The sequence below is a fragment of the Grammomys surdaster genome, unplaced genomic scaffold, assembly GCF_004785775.1.
Source record: "Grammomys surdaster isolate TR1022 unplaced genomic scaffold, NIH_TR_1.0 174, whole genome shotgun sequence".
In the NCBI taxonomy this organism is placed as follows: domain Eukaryota; kingdom Metazoa; phylum Chordata; class Mammalia; order Rodentia; family Muridae; genus Grammomys; species Grammomys surdaster.
This window is the reverse complement of record NW_021604622.1, coordinates 15,605,711-15,624,144: the sequence shown is the minus strand read 5'-3', so window position 1 is coordinate 15,624,144 and position 18,434 is coordinate 15,605,711. Positions and strand designations below refer to the sequence as shown.

At 34.1% G+C, this 18,434-nt stretch overlaps 1 protein-coding gene across 2 annotated transcripts in view; it reads right to left on the bottom strand.

The window, feature by feature from the left end:
* Cdh12 (cadherin 12) overlaps positions 1-18,434 on the bottom strand; it is a 273,111-nt gene that overhangs the window by 92,804 nt on the left and 161,873 nt on the right. The window contains exon 3 of one of the 2 annotated variants that reach the window (XM_028767598.1): positions 7,799-7,918. The exons of the other annotated variant lie outside the window; for it this stretch is intronic. Within the exon in view, the coding sequence (XP_028623431.1) occupies positions 7,799-7,918 (120 nt within the window). The remainder of the gene's footprint in view (positions 1-7,798; positions 7,919-18,434) is intronic. 2 annotated transcript variants of the gene reach the window in all.

Below are 18,434 nucleotides of genomic sequence, written 5' to 3'. Positions count from 1 at the left end.
ATGCTTTATTCATGAATTGGTACTGACACCATTTTTATCCAATCTGTCTTCTCTTCAGGTCAGGCTTCTGACTCTTTATTTTCAGTTTTTAAGAGTAAGACTTTTAAGCTCTGCACCTCAATGTTGTTACCTTACATACCTTATATTAAGCGGCATCAATCTGAAGGGCAATGCTCACATTGTCTAGATAATTGCCTATTTTGGACACTCGTGTTTGCTCGGCAATATCATTGAGCAGAATTATCTTTAGTCAAATTGCTATGTAAACATTCATTTATCTTCAATGCTCATATAGCTTTATCTCTACATCATTTACAGCACTACCTTATTCATCCCCAAGAATGAAAACTGTACATAACAGAGAAAAAGAAATGGGAAAAGAATGAGGGGTAAGGGAAGAGAAAGAAGGAAAACAAAGGAGAAAGAGGGTTATCGTTCCAGGGCACATGAATGATCACTGGCTCACTTCCATTTCCTAATAATGATATAATTTGGAACCATGTAGATGCGTATGTTTATGATGTCAAATTTTGTGTTTATAATATATTTAACAGAAGAAATTTTCAATCATCAGATGTAGGCACAATCAGTCTGTGCATTATAAATAAATGTGTATAAAACAACCATTAGGTGCTGTGCCAGTAGCTCAGTGTAATAAGTGTTTACTGTGCTCTTTGTAGGAGACTGGGCTCCCAAGTATTTAAAAAAAATACTGTTGGTGAGTGTTGTAGAGCTCTTGGAATTCCAGTACATAGGTAGTGCACAGAGAGAAGTTCTGAAGAGACAACTGGATCTGCTCAATTGGTGAATTTTTCATTTACCACCGAAACCCTGCCTCCATATATATATACTGAGTTCCCTTAAAATCTGATATTGGAGAATTCAAGGAAATAATATTTCCCATTGTATCCATGATTGTATAATATACTGCAAATGCTGAAAAACAAAGAACACAATATGTGGCTTTTGCTTAATGGTATTTCCTTGACAAATTTTGCCTTCTTAATATAGTTTTATGTTCATTGATTCTCTTGCACTTGCATGTTCATAATCAATATTCTCTTAATGTTTCATGTTATTTCACTCATTCAGATGAATATATAAAAGAATAACTACTTTGTATAAGTAAGACTTTAATTATTGTCATGAAAGGAACTATTATTGTTTACCCTACAAGCATTAGCATAGATATCTGACTTCTGTAAAGCTGTATTATTGAGTGACACCAAGACAGTCTTCAGGATATAAAACATCATAAGTACTCATACAATTCCTAAAGCATTGCCTTGATAAATATTATGTGTCCTTTGATGAAATGTTATCGCAGGAAACACAATTGAAAGTATGAAAGCTGCCTCCTGAACATCAACTTTCAACCTTGCAGATAAAGTATGTTATGCCACTTTCATCCTGGGGAAAATCTTATAATGAATGACAGAGAATGTGAGATTTTGGGGTGCTTAATACTGAGAGAATAATAATGCTTGAGTGATTATCTATTAAAAAATGGAGTATGTGACCTCCACTGAAGTTCAGGACATACAACAATGGACAGAGGAGAAATAATATAAGAGCCAGAATAGCTGGAGAAGGGCTATGAGTCACTGTGTCTGGGGTACTGAGTCATTTTGAAGGAGCAGCAGTCATTCTCAGCTTCTTCACTATTGGGCCCGCTGTTGAGCCTGCTCACCAGGCTCCAACAGGTTGTTTAAACCTTGACCACAGACAAGTCTGTGTTGAGTGAGTCACAAAACAAAATAATGACATGAATTTGGGAAAATATGTGTAGGGAAGGAAGATGGTAGACTGGATAGGAAGGGGGTAACAGAGGGTGGAGGGAGAAAGTCATCAGAGTATGTTTTATATGTGTGTGAATTTACCAAATAACAGATTTGATAGAGCTAGAAAAAATAAATATTAGATATGCTATGAGGGTAAGTTTTATTTTGAACACACAGGCTTGAGACTTTTGCTGATAAATGTATAGTGACACAATCAGGACCACGTTTCTTGAGAAATTCTCCATACCACAGGAATCTTTATCAGATTCTCCTTATGACTTCTGACACAGGAACATGATACAAAGTATCAGCAATAGAGAAGAAGACAAAACCGAGTAGATCCATTACTTCCTTACTATTTTATGATGATTTAAATAAATCAGTGGAAAAGAGAAATTATAGGGGACACATTATTTTAATTGTACATACTTTAAAATATTTGATCAACAAGTTCTTGACACAGTGGGTAGTGCTGGTTATAGAATGACATATAGGCGTTTAGGTTGATAAATTGCACTTTGCATAGTTAAAATAGTAAATTTTATATTACAAATATTTGAACATAATAGAAAATGGAAGCTTTTATATTAACTAACTGGGAGTGAAACAAAATACCATAAGCCTTTCTCAAGTAACAACTGGTTCACTTGAAATAAATCTTCACCACATGGTACACATGTATCAATCTGTAGCTATCCAAATCAGGCAACTGTACCAAAAAATTAAATGTAATAAAAGAATTTTACAGAAAACTTAAAACACAAGCATCAATTATTCACAATCACATTTGTTTTCATGAATGGAACATAGCTGTTATCAAAGATATGAAGACATGGAATCCTGATTATATGTACTAGACTGTTATATTAGTATTGCTTATTTTTCTAGACTATGGTTTTTCCTTCCATGTTTTGAAATTACACACCTGTGGTGCCTTGTTTTAAGTGACATCTTGACACAATTTAAAATCACCTTGGTAGAGATTATAGTATAGGAGTTTACATCAGGGTAGTATGTAGTGCTGACTGTGGTGGTTTGTCCTGACTGGCAATTGACTCAGCTCACTGTGGGTGTCTCCACTCCATAGGACAGGACTTGAATTTTACACAAGTGACAAATATTGCTGAGCATAAGCAGAGAAAAAACAAGTGAGGATCCATACATTTATTTTAGCTTGCTTTTGGATGTGGATGTAAGGCTTTAAGTGCCTGCCTTGGCTTATTCCCAGTTTGGTACCATAATCTGAAAATGTAAGACAAATAAATTTAACCTTCTTTAAGTTGTAATTTTAGCCAAGGTATTTTGTCACAGAAACAGAATTGACAGTTGAATAACTTGTGAATATAACACTCTACTTTCACACAAACATAAAATATAAGACATATGACTATAATATTTTAAAAATTTGCCCCATTCTTTTTTTAAAATATTACTAATAGTTTAAGGAAAAACCCAAGTAGATAGATATAGATAAATTATTATTGCTTATGAAAAATTAATTAGAAATAAGAGAATTTTATGACTATTATTTTTATCTTGGTTTATTCAATAGGGTCCCTCAATTTACCTTAATGTCCGTTTATATGTAAGCTTGTTATAGTCCACTGAAAAGTAGAACTAAGAATGCAAATCAGACAGCAATATTAATACAGAGTTCTCTTTCTCCTTTCAATTGAATAAATAATGAACATATTTGTCTCTTTCTAAATATGTAGGCACCGAAAGTTTTGACGAGACACTTCCTTTCATAATTGTTTTGGATAGTTTCTTCACTCAAGTAGGAAAATTTTGGATAACACTGGTTTTCATGCATCGTATTTAATAACAGCAAGCTGAATCATAAAAGGTAGCTAGCTACATGGCTGGAACAAATGGGGACTATTTCTGAGAAATTGCGATTATCCTTGATTTTTGATATTTTTTCTTATCTACCACAAGGTGATAAATTTGACAAAAGGTCTTCTTAATGGTTTTTGTTCATGAAGAGGTAGTTTTCATTCTCTTAGTGAAGTGCCTCATCACCCACTCCTATCCTGTCTAGTGGTCTGAGGCATTGTTACAGCAAGACTTCTGTCTCCAGTGAAAATCAATTCTTATGAAATATATTATGCAGTTGATGCCAGAAGATATTCACCTTTACCTCTAAATAAAGCGCTTCATACAAAATTATAAATCTGAGATTATGCAGCCATGCATCACATGCATTTTCATCTGAAAAATAGCACTTTTATGTGCATTAGAATTTATCTACTATTCATAATAACTATATTAGGAGGAGGTTTTCTTATTCTATGCACCTAATTTTATTTTTGTAGTTTTATTTTGAAGATAGATTTTTAAAACTTAATGTATCAAATTCATATTTTCCTGAAATCTATGTATTTTTCAGTCAGATATTTTTTCCATCTGTCTCACCTACAATGATTCTTTCCTTATTAAGATGTTAGTCTTTCCTGAAAATGTATTATGAGTTTGTATAAGTCACCCACTCTGTAGAATTCTTCCCACGCCTCCAAGATGTGGTCTCTCTTACTCTGCCAACGACTGCACACACCAAGTGTGCTTTCTGATTGTCTTTAAGTCTCTGTGGGATGTTCCTTAGGGGCTACAAGGAGCTAAGCAGTAGATAACATCAATGCTTTCATTTGTGGTCACGGTTTTCATTAAGGTAAAGTTGGCACAGGCCTATAAATCTATAAGAAAATATAGCACAGAGAGATTCCTGGAGAAGAGATAAATTCTTCACATAGGTTTGCTTCATTTTCAGGCTTCACATTCTACCCATGGCTCTATATCTGAGAATCTATACACTGAAAAGTGTAGAGAAAAGTGTAAAGAACTCCCTCAACTATTTACCGCTCTAACTATATATTTTAATCTACAAGTATATGTAATGCTTTTCTTAAATTTCAGCAAATTTCTTAAAATAATATTACTGTACCTCTTCCCATATTTTCTCTCATATTTTCTGAAAAAATAACTTGTGGATATTTTACTCCATCCTGCAGTCACTTAAACATTAGGCATCTGGCTTTTAGTTTCCTACCCTCTGTCCAGCTGAAGCTGATTAACCCTTTCTAGATCCACAGTTCATACTCCATTCTTAACACAATACTTTAAGTTGGTGAGTGAAAAGGCTTATAGGATAAAGCCATCTGATGTCAAGTCTGAGGCTTTAGTTTAATCCTCAAGCATTATATTTTGGAAGAAGAGAACTAACTTAGCCCCCCAAGGATTTTCATTGACTTCCACACATACACTATGCTATGTACATGTGCACATACACACACACACACACACACGTACAACACACACGACACACATCCTACCAACCAAATTGATTATAATAGCTTAAAATTTTTCTCTAAAAATGTATTCATTGAGATTTTCCCGTACTCATACAATGAAATAGATTAATGCTTAACTCGCATTTCCCTCTTCAACTATCACTTTAGAAAGATCTTTTAATGTGAAAAAAGATGTTCCTGTGGTACTTCACACTTGCTTGGGGCTACAAAGTGACCACTTGACTTGCTCTGAAGTTGTTAATGCCTACAGTGGGTGACTAGGGAAGCAATAATTGAGAAGATAATTTTATATTTGGTGGGTCAGAAAACTTGAAAGTTCTACAATTCTACATTAGTTGAACAATATTAATTGGCTTTAGGGTTTTCAACTACATTTACATTTGATTAATAATTACTTAATCTGTATCTTACAACAATATTAGAAATTAGATTCTGAAATGAGTAGTTCAAAGCATGTATACAGATAAAGGTAAGTGAACTCAGTGAGGACATAGAGAGAGACAGGAAGATTGGGAAAGCTAGAGACACAGGGAGACAGACTATGAGAGAGAGTGAGAGAAAGAGGGAGAAAGAAAAAGAAATAGAGAGAGACAGAGAGACTGAGAAAGACAGGGAGACAAACAATGACACACACACACACACAAGTAGGTGGCAGATAAAAAATGTTGAGAATAGGGGAAGAATGAAGGGGTTGCAGGTAGAATTGATTAAAGCGTATTATATGGATGTATGAACATCTCAAATAAATTAAATAAAGTAAAATGAATATACTTGAACATACAAATTTAAATTTTCAATTTAAGCAAGAATTATACCAATGGACATACCAAAATGGATAGCAAAAGCCCAAGGGTCCTTACACTTACATTAGGAACTGAGGAATGTGGAAGAGGAAAAGGCGGGTTGTCCTAAGGTGAGCACAATAATTAGTTGCCAAGTGTCACATGATCAGCCTTAAAATCATGCATACAAGTAACACTATATGGACTGAGTTGGTTCTATTTAGGAGTATATATGCATTTACATATTTGCTATACCATAAAAATTAGTAGAAAAGGAGGTAATAAAATTGAAAAAATATAGAAAAGTCTACAGAAGGTCCTAGAGGGGAAAAGCTATGGAGAAACACATTTATATTATAATCCCAAGAATAAAGTAAAATCGTTTGACTTTAATTTGAATTACTAAAGTAAAATTTTATTTCCTAGAGCATGTTTAGAATTTTTGTATTATACTAAGCTACCATATAAAATAGTATTAATTTATTTTGAGATCTATTTTATCATACAGTGGATAACTGATTTAATAGGTGTCATCTTGAAGTTCTTCTTTGGCTGTGATACGTGATATCTATTTTGTCTAAGTCTTTTTAAAGAAAAATCAGCATTTAAAACTAGGTAGTCTGAAAGGAAGACTTCATTTCATTCAAATATGATCACACAATGGTGAGTGCTGACTTACTAATTAGAGATCCTGGGTCTGATCTCAAAATCAAGCTAGTCATAGAAGATGTACCTAACCCTCAAGATATTAAAAGCCAAAGGGAGTGTGGAGGTCTGTTTGGGTGTGAGGTGAGGGTGGAGACATCTTTATGGAGACGGGAGGATGAGGAGGAGGTATGGGATGTGGAACAGTTAGAGGGTGTATGGAGTTGGGTGTGTGTTGAATAAAATCTGCAGTGGATTGAGAGAGAGAGAGAGAGAGAGGGAGAGAGAGAGAGAGAGAGAGAGAGAGAGAGAGAGAGAGAGAGAGAAAAGATAGAAAATGAAGCTAAAATATAAATTGGTCATCTGTATGTATCCAAGCCCCTAATATGCCACTTATTTATATCTAGTTCTGCAATCTGAAGTTCATTGATAAATTGTTTAACAGAACAAATATATCCAGCTCAAGGGGAGGCCCCAAAGTCTGAAATTATTACTGAGGCCATGGTGTACTTACAAACCAGGACCTATCATGATGGCCCTCTGAAAGGCCCAAGAAGTTCTTAAAAGAGTCAGATGCAGTTATTTACAACACCCAACCAATGGACAGAAGCATGTGACTCCTGTGGTTGAATTAGGGAAAAACTGGAAGAAGCTGAGGAGGAGAGCGACCCTGTAGGAGGATGAGCAGTCTCAATTAATCTGGACCCCAGAGATCTCTCAAACACTGGACCACTAAAAATGTAGCATATACCAGCTGATATGAGACCTCCAGCACATATACAGCAGAGGACTGCTATAGCAGAGGACTGCTGGGTTTGGACTCAGTCAGAGAAGATGCACCTAACCCTTGAGAGACTTGAGGCCCCAGGGAGTGGGGAGGTCTGGTGGGGTAGGGGGTTGGAGACATACTCTTGGACAAACACAGAGTGGGGCATTGAGAGGAGGTGTGGGATGTGGAACAGTCTGAGGGTGGACCAACTGGAAGGGGGATAAAGTCTGGACTGGAAACAAAAAAAAAAGGTTAAAAATGAATTAAAAAACAGAAAGCAAAAGAAAAGGAAAGAAAAGGAAAATAAAACAAGAAGAAGGTCTGCCTAAGAAGACCAAATTAAAGAAAGCCAGTATTCTTGTTTCATCAAGTTTGCAAATGCTCAGTTTCCCTTACTGCAAGTCTATCTACTATACTTCTCAAAACCACATTGCTAGATTGGAATAGTCGTTTCTTGATTAAAGTTTAAATATTTGAGTGTGTGGTGATAATGTTGGCCAATTAAAACTTTACCTGTCTTGGGATCAATAGAGAAATAAGGTTGCCCTTGAAGGATGCTGTAAACAACTCTGGCACTGTTTCCGTAGGTAGGATCATCTGCATCTGTGGCTTTGACCTGCAGCACATACGCACCTGCAAAATAACACAATGTCATTTGCCTTTCCAGAGACAAAGGCAATATTGTTATTTTTTGGATTTCGTATTCTTTTGTAATTTGACTGTTCTGTGGATGATTTAAACACATATACTCCCAAAGATCCCTTAAACAACATAATATAATTTTTGTATGGTTTCTACTCCAAGCCACAATGAGCCATGCTCTCAATTCAGGAAGAATGGCTATATTTTATAAAGATTGAACAGAAAAGTTTCCTCAGTGCTTACTGAGTTACAGTTATCCAGAAACAAAATGTTCCTGTGCACTACTGCAGAGCCAGCTAAGCATAAACAATAAAATACTGTGCTTTATAGTTCAGAAAACTAGAAGCTTCATTAAAGTTATAAAATATAAAAATGACAGGCATTTGAGATGAATAAAATAGTGATATTTAGCTTGATTTTATGATGAAATGGAACATACATGAGAACACTCCTTGAATTGCACTAATGTATGCAAGGTTGTGTATCAACTTATATTTTGTGTATAATGAATGTATGTATATAAAATGTAAAATGTGAATGAATTTTAAAATAATGTAGCCAACCATAGTTGTTGTAATCGGTATGCATTTCAAACACGTTTTAAAAGCTATCCCTGTTTCCAGTACATAGATCATTGAGCTGAAAGGCATCACAATATCTGTATTGATTTACATAGCAATGAAAACATTGGGTACCATTTACATTAGCTCATCTCCTGATTGTGGGTGCTTGAATTTCATGATTAAAATATCGATAGAGAAACTAAAAGGCTTAGAGGCTGCTAAGTGATTTGCTATGTCAATTTCCAAATCAACAATGGCCTATTAGCATTAGGAAGCCTTTAATTAGGAAATAATATTAAAGACACAGAAAGGCAAAAATGGTCTAAAATAGTTGCACTGGTCAGTAGCAGGAGAGGGCCTCCTTGTCTCCAGTCCCAATTAATTACATAGTTTTGACACAGGAAATCATTATAGCCAAACAAAATTATTTTTACCTTTATCAGTTTTTGAGAATTGTGCATAGATTTATGTACTAAGAACAGGGCATTTTTACTACTACCGATTCTAAGTATATGTGAAATACTTCAAAAGCACATTTCCACTAACTCTTCCAAATGCTATGATGAATACCACTATTGTTAGTTTAAAATAAAAAAGTCAAGAAGACATTATAAATTGTAACAAACTAAATGTTGACGGTAGACAAAAGTCTCCACAGAGGAGAAAATGGTCAGTCATATTATGCTCTGTAGAAATGTTTAATGATATGTAACATTTACATATATTTGTGTACAATATGTACACAAATATATATTCATATAAAGAAATTCATTTATAACTAAACATTTCATATTCATAGTTAAAACTACATGGATCCAAATCTTGCTTTTTAAAGTAATGGAAACATCAAACAGACAGTTGACTGTCAAGACTAAAAAATAAATCTTCCTTTTATCTGTACTTTAAAAAAATAAAAAGAAAAGAAAAGAAAAAGGAAAAAAAAACATACTATTTTTTTAGACAAGAAATAGCACTTTAGAAATCTAATATTTTTTATTTTTCTTTTGAGATGATTTTGGGATTTCAAGCTGTATGAACAAGAAAAAAATATGATATAGTATCCTTTAATAGCTAACTTGTAGACAATGCCAAGGAACTGCAAGTAATGTCATATAGAAACTATAATTATACTAATATTTTGTCACTATGAGTATTCAAACAATTCTCATTTAGTATAATCTGACAAGATGCCTGAGTACATCTTTCTTTCTTTCTTTCTTTCTTTCTTTCTTTCTTTCTTTCTTTCTTTCTTTCTTTCTTCCTTCCTTTCTTTCTTTCTTTCTTTCTTTCTTGTTTGTTTGCTTGCTTGTTGAGAAAGTGTCTCGCCATGATAGTCTGGCTGACCTGAAACTTACTATGTAAAACAGGCTGGCCTTGAACTCAGAAACCCACCTGCTATGGCTCTGAGTACATTCTTAATTATTGATCTAAACTATCTTAAAAAACTGATATGGAAATAAACATGTGAAATGGAGTAAATTACTTTTTCTCAACACTACCTTTAGGGAGAAGGTCTCAATTTGTCTCTCTTATCTTTTCATAATACATGCGTTAAAACACGAGCTATCAGTTTTTCTTTTCTTTGCCTCTCACCCTGACAAAACTCATCCTGGCTCCAGAATCCTCAGCACCATTAACGGTGTGACAATATTGCATAATTCTTTATTTACTTGAAGGACACAGAAGCACTTTAATGTTGTAAAACTTCTTGCTACATTTGAACTAAATATTTTAGACTATACATATTTACACCTCTTGATCCAAGATTACATTGATGGATAAGTGAATCCATTTTTATGAGCACTCCATCTCATGTCTTTATGCCAAGAACTCTTTTTTTTTTTTCCATGAATACCAATGCAAATGGAAATGCTTCCCGCAAGAGCACACTGAATTCCAATTTACGGTGATGGTACAACATTGCCTCTTTTACACCACCTGAAAGTATGTTCACAGATACTCTCAAAAAACTCAACAGAAATTATGATGAAATGTGTGAATTCGAATCACATATACTCAGCAATTCTCAGAATCCAAAGAACTTTGTATTTCTTTCCATCATGGCATCATATTCTTAATAGAGAGTGGCAATTACTTTTAATTCAACCACATTTAGAGAAATTGCCATGAATTAAACTATGTGATAATTTAGAGTTCATTTAATAACTACAAATATATGTAACATGATTTTTGGTTGATTATTTAGTCATGGCAAATGTCAAATGTGGCATTCTTGGTATTCATCTGTCATTCATATATTATTTATTCTTCACTCTGTTCAGTTATGAATATCTAAATTATTATTTTAATATGTATGTACAATTAAGAATATGTGTGTGTATGAACCAGAGTCAAATTTTGAATCCTATAATCCTTTAATTAAATACATTTGTGATCTTTCAATCATTACTAAAATAATAATGTAAATTTCATAGACAAATTTATACCCCAAGGCTTTACTGAAGTGATAATGTAATTTTTCACAGATAAATTTATATCCTCAAATTGAACTTTACCTAATATGGTATACTGCTCGTGTGTGAATTCATACATTAATATCTCCATTACATCTTCTCCATATTGAATCTGGTGAATCAATCTACTCAAGTATAAATTAACATAACTCCACTTGTCCTTTTCCTGGCTAACACTGATTGTTTAGGACTTGTGTCTGTATAATATTTCCCATTAATAAAACATGAGGAAGCTGGCTGGGACCTGCTAGGAAAGGCTCCTTTATTAAGAGTACGACCTTGGGGATGGCAGAAGCTGATAAAATTCTTTCACCACTTTGGGAACACAGGATTGGAGAAATATACACAAGAAGCTACATAAAAGAAATAAACGTTCTTGATTAAATCTTAACAATTCTCATTTTCTAGCCTCTGTGATGATTTATACCCATTAGTCCTATGCCAAGTGCTATTTAGAACTTGAGACTTTCCATTTCTCACAATTGACAAAATTTTGGCAAGTATTGAAACCTTAGCCTTGGTCACATTAGTTCTGTGATGGAGGTACAAACACTCAACACATCCAAGATGTCCATTATAAATTAATCCATTTGAAAATGCCTGAGCCTAATAACTCATGCAAAGTAAAATTTCAGAAAAATTATTCTAATGCTTCTTCAGCTTAAAAATGAAAGGATAAAGTCTCTAATATGTGTCAAAAAACAATGACAACTCAAATTTACCATGTTAACTTCAATATTACTGTAGGCAGACCTTTTAGACATACATTTTTTCACATATAACTACTCAAAAATCTCTAAGGTAACAAGAACACCTATGTGCACTGTTAATAGCAAGATAATTTGCACCCTAACATCATTGATTTTTCATTTAAAATGTATTCCAAACAAGATCTCCAAAGATCTTCTAGGAAATCTTTTTATTTTTTAACCCACAATGCTTTGCTACTTAATTTCAGGGTGGTAATCATCTGAGTGCCTTGCTGGAAAACAAACAATGAGTTTCATTAAGGATAATGAGAAAAATTAATTCTACAGCATTATGCTTCTACTTGATCTGGTTTGCTTTTTGGATTCAGGCTGAACTCCAGTTCTCTTTCCTGTATCTCCACCGCCCCTGGAAGAATTGGATTTTCACCACACTCAGCTACATTATCACTGTGTGCTTCCATCAGAACTTACTTTAATTGGAATATTAGTCTTCTTTGAGCCTTGGATTACCCTTGGACAATTTTAGGTCAAGAAACCTTTTTCTTTAGTTTTCTAATTCTGATTCTGCTAAACTAAACTCTTCTCCCAAGAAAGAGTGACATTCCTTATGTTTGCCTGTTTCCTTGATGGCATTTAATTTCTTGATACAAATCTCTTTCTTTAATTTGTCTCCTTTAATGGCTTTCTCAACATCATTTACTACCGTTGGCTCCTACTTGCTTCTCTGATAATCAATTAGTCTTCCTTGGAGGGTTCTTTCCTCCTCCATGAATTTAGAAGTTTCATGTGTCCTAGATTTTATCTCTCCATGTATATGCCTAAGTTTACAGTCTTGTTCATAGGAGTGCCCAGGTACCAAAATCAGATCAGCATCAATATTCTTCATTTCCTGGTGCTTCGCTGGTGATAATTCAAATTAAATATCTTAATAGAAGCTTCAATTGTACTTTAAAGGGTTCATAGCCATTATTATATGCACAGTCAGGCTTTCTCACTGGAAACATACTGCTACGCCTTTACTCAACACTTAGTAAAGATTTGTTTTTCAGCTTGTTTATAGGGTTGTAATAATATTCAAAATGGAGCCTAGTCAATCCTTTTGATTATTAATCCATAAACTTCAGCCACATTTGTGTTTTATTTTTCATTTAATTTATTTTAGAGAATTTATAGGTGAATGGTTGCGTTTCTTTCCTCCCCACTCTGTCTATTCTCAAAATTCACTCATGTTCACTCCTCTCTCAAAGAATGATCCCCCTTATTTTTGTAATACACACACACGCACATACACACACACACACACACACACACACATTGAGAGGAAGAGAGAGAGAGAGAGAGAGAGAGAGAGAGAGTCTGTGTCTCTGCGTGTCACTGGAAGGTCCATTTAATGCTCCTCATATGTATAGGTGTTTAGAGTTGATCACTTGTATCGGGTATCTTCTCAGGGAACTCCTGAATTTAAGATATATTCCCCCTTTATGAGAAGTCATAAAACTCCTTATGAAATTCTGCTATAGTAATATATCAAATGCCATTTTGTTCAGCCACCACGAGAGAAGCTTCCTTCTACATCCTATCAGGGGAAAAAAATACAAATGACTAGAGACAGAAAATACACTGAGAGTTTCTGGAACATGCAGCCTTTAATGGAATGTCTTTATCAAATTTCTCCCCACAGGCTCTGGGAACTCTGAGAAAGAGAAGGTAAAAGGAGTGTGAGAGCCACAAGGGAAGGAGCATAGCAAGAAAATGAGGATCTCTAAATAGTGGACTAAAATCCACATAAACTCACAGAGACCATAGTATAATTTCCAAAGCCTACACACATCTCTACCATATGGGGTAGATCCTGGAGCTCAAAGCAGAAGTAGACATGTGCTCCAGTCACTGACTCAGAAGCTATCTCCAACTGAGAGTTATTTGTAAGTGAAAAATTAGACTCTCTTCTATAAGGGAGTAAAGAAATTTATTTTAAGATTATGTCCCATGCCCAGCAATTCATGAACTCAATGACACCTTTGTAAACTTTCTGTCTCATAATGTTTGGTCAGTGCCACCTTCTTCTTTCTTCTCCCTTCTTCCTTCTTCTTTGTCCTCCTCCTCCTTTTTCTCCTTTTACTTCTCCTTTGTCTTTCCCTTGTCCTTCCCCTTCCCTTTCCTCTCCCCTTTATACTCCCTCTTCCTCCTCCTTCTTCCCTTTCAGGTCCATCAGGAGCACTTTGTATATATTAAATCGTCAGGTTTTGTGATTTTCATGAGATTCCTTTGTGTGTAAACATGTATGTCTTTTTGTCTATATGTTATTTTTGTGTGTTTATTCTTTGGATTTTTTTCTGTTAGTTTTTGTCTTATTCTGTCTTGTTTGCTTTTTATGATATTTCATTTTATTAGATGTCGTTATTACATAAGGAAAGAAAAAAGGTATTCATTCAAGCTGAAAGGACTACAGAGGAATGGGAAGGCATAGAAGGAGGGAGACTATAATCAGAATATATTGTAAAAAAGAAATCTATTTTCAATAAAGGATGAAAAATGACGTATTGAATTGCTGGTGGCTCTTTATTTGTAGTGGAGCCTTGGGGGTTCTCCCCATCCATATTTGGAATCAATGGGAGGGAAAGCCCTTGGTCCTGTAAAGGGTGGATACCCCAGCTTAGAAAATGCTAGGGTAGTGGGGAGAGAGTAGGTGGGTAGGGGAGCACCCTTATTGAAGCAAGGGAAGAGGGGATAGGGGTGTTTCAGAGGGGAAACCGAGAAGGGGGATAACGTTTGAAATGTAAATAAATAAATTATCCAAAAGTAAAAACTTAAAAATAGTAACAGTATAGAAGAGTTCCATGAGAAGAGATCTGGGGCTTGTTTAACTGCTGGGGTCCATTACAATTAAGATCATGAGGCTTCTGAATGTCTCTCAGCACATTTCCTTACAGATCACTACTGGTTACAGCAGAATTGTAGTTGGAGAGAACCCAGTATTGCCTTTACGGAATTTAGGCTTAGAAAAATATCATGTATAAAATGTTTTGAAGCTAAACTGTTAGCTGTTTTGAAAAAAAAATATTGAAATAAACCTTTTTTCCCCATGTACACATTCATGTGTCTGACCTCAGTAAGAAAGATTCCCTAGGCATCAATACATTTACTGCTTAGCAAACCCAGAGAAATATATCCTCCAGATTTTATTGAATTCCAGACACCATAAAATGTAGTTTTGCTTTCTTTTTCTCTGCTCTTTCTGCTTGATATTTAAGTAGCCACATCTATAAAGGCAACACCAGTGCTAGTGTTTTCCAATATAAATGATGCATAATGGCTTCCTTAACTGAAAACACTTTGTGTGGACATCAATGACCAAAGCTGTTTATTCTTAGCATGTAAGTGACTCAACCTGGTACCTGACACTTATTGTCTACAGAATTGTATAATATTTCATTTGTAGTCTAGGACACTTCCGTTTACAACTATATTTGACTAACTGAAGACAAATACAAAGATCCTTTCTGTAATACAACAAATACTGAAAGAAAAAAATGAAATGATTTATAGTTGAATGCATCAATTCTCTGAAGAGTAATCTATAACTATGTACTATTATTTTTCTTTTTACAAAGTAAATACAATGCTAGAAGTCTGTCTGATACACAATTTTTATTTTCTTTCTTAAAAATCTCTGTCCATCTATCTCTACATCTTTTATTATTCTCTCTGTGCCTCTGTCTCTCTCTGTCTCTCTCTCTCTGTTTCTGTCTCTATCTCTGTCTGTCTCTCTGTGTGTCTCTCTGTTTCTGTCTCTCTGTTTCTCTCACACATGTGTGCACACATGTGTGTTTTGTGTGTTTGTGTACATGTGTGTGCATGTTGGGTATATGGGTACCTATAGGGGCCATAAGGTGTCAAAGCCCTGCAAGCTGAAATTACAGCTGCAGTAACCAAATGGAAACAAATCCGAGGTTTGAATGGAAAAGCAGAAACGTTTTCTTAACATCTAAAAGACATATCCAGCCTCCGATGTATATTTCTTTTTCAGGTCTCACATGCTTGGTGTATTTCAGTTATTAAGATCTCTTTCATACATATTCATGGATCTCTAACTTCCCATATTTTCCTATACAGTATTTATCAGAACCTTATTGATGAATTTTTCAATGACTACTTTAAACTAAACTCTTGACCATCTCTTTGGTGTAATGAATGTAAAAGTCAACTATTTGACTTTTTATTAGGTAATAATTGAAGAGAAATTTAGACTATGAACTGAAGAATTACTGTCAGTTATTTTAGTTAAGAAATAGTTTTACCGGCATTTTTCTCATGTGTCTTTACTATTCTGAGTTCTGCTCTCAAAGAAAAAGAATAGAATAATCACAAATTTTCTTCTCTTATCAAATTAGCATCCTCTGGAGATGTCTTACATTCACTAAGACATGTTTCTACAGGTTGAGTGACTAAGCAAGCATTCCCTGGAGCAAGGATATATGTAAACTGTAAAATGCCACTTGCCATGCATTTGTAAATGAGGATAAATATAAAAGTGATTTTTGTTTAACTGCATGAGAATGTGAAACTCTCTGACAGAGAACTTGCAGTGCTTGTTTGTCTTTTGTGATCCTTGTTACTTCACTCAATATATTCTCTTCTAGATCATCCATTTATTAGAAAATTTCATTATTCTTTATAGCTGAATTCCATTATGTAGGTATACACTTTACTCATCAATTCATTTGTTGAATGGCGTTTAGATTGCTTCTATTTCCAGGATATTATGAATAGGCAGTATTAGGATCAGGAATCTATTGAGTGGGATCCCATGCATTATACACATATGCCAAGATGTGGCTCATATGATAAATTTACTTTTGGTATTTTTGAGAGTTCTCCGTATTAATTTCTGGTGTGGCTGTATCAGATTTATTTCCATCAATAGGAAATAAGAATCTCTCTTTGTCTAGTATGTTGTCAGTATTTAACGTCGGTGGTTTTCTTGATTTTTGCCAATCTAGCTGGTGTGAGATGAAATGTCAAAAAGAAACGATGTGCCTTTCTCTAATTGCCAGAGATAATGAACAATTTTTAGGTGTCCCATAGCATTATTTGTTTTTTCTACTGAGAACACTTTGTTTAAATCCTTAGGTTCTTTCCTGAATCATCAGCTGCATGTGTAGATTATGGAGCAGTCACACCATAGTTTCTGCTTCTATGGCTAAGGAAGCTTCTTTATAGAAGAAAGTTGAAAAGATTGAAAAAGCCAGAATAGCCAGAAGCAGAATAGCCAGAAGTAAAATAATCTCTCCTAGAAATGACTACATGAGCAAGATCAGAACAATGTTGCTATAAATCAGCATGTTCATATGCAAGGAGAATTTTTTCATGGGATTCATATTTCTAAATCTAGAAATATAGGTAGCTAATTACTGTTGCAAGAAGGATAATTCATCTCTCTCGGAAGAGTTCTGTTACTGGTTTTCAGATGTAGAATTGTCAACCCTAAATCCATATACAAACAAGGAACATAAGTAGATTCAACAGAAGATTTTCTTTTATGTGTATGTGTGTATGTATGTATGTGTATGCATGTGTGTGTGTGTATGTGTGTGTGTGTGTGTGTGTGTGTGTGTGTAAGATAGATAGATAGATAGATAGATAGATAGATAGGGAGAGAGAGATTATATATAAAAGAATAGATGATAGAGATAGATAAATAGATAGATGATAGAAAGATAAAAATGTATCCACAGATACAGCATATATATGCACACACACATATAACACACATACATACACATACATACACACACACACACACACACACACAGACACACACACACACACACAGACACACACACACAAATTAAAGTAATATTAAAGGAAGTTAAGCCACTTGGATTCACAATATAACAACAGACTAACAAAACTTCCAGTACAATGTATGAAAGACTTTCTTTTGAACAGTTGGTCACAATATTTTAATAAATTCTAAAAACAAAATAGAGCTCAGATATAGCCTTTAGATGCCTCTCAGAGATGACAGTGTATCCCTACAGATGAAGATATAACATATATACATAGTAGAGAAAGACATATATACTTACGCATATGTTTGTGTTTACAACAATAATAATCAAAGAAAAAGAACATGTGCAGTTGAAGAATCATAGAGAAGAATAAATGGAGGGTGTTTGGTAGAGGCTCAAGTGACAAAAGATTAAGACAGCGATGTCATTATATTTCTATCAATTATATTTCAAAAATAAACTTTAAAACAACAAAATATAGGCCTTGGGAGAAAATGTAACAACCACATCTCAAAAATAATAAAGATTAAAATTTGAAGCATTTTAGAAATAATCAAACAAGTTTACAACACTTCTTCTTATATTTGGTATATCTAATCTTATTTTCATTGAATATATCCAAACACCATAATGGTTTGATAAAATATTATGTAGATAATCATAATTATTATGTATGATAAATTTAGATATTACTTAGTCTATTTTCCTTGTACAGTTTTCTGAAAGAAACATCTACATGCTCTATAATCTGATAAATTTCATATATTTATGAAATATTGAACATGCAAGTATCAAATAATTGTAGGTCATATTTGTCTATGAAATATAAGATCTTATTATTTTGGGATTATTGTAATATTTCATAAAAATAAAATTAGGCTATCTTGTGTCTAGAAAAGATATATTGAATATGTAACAATATAGTCCATTACACTTCATCCATCCCTAAGTCAATCTACAAACAA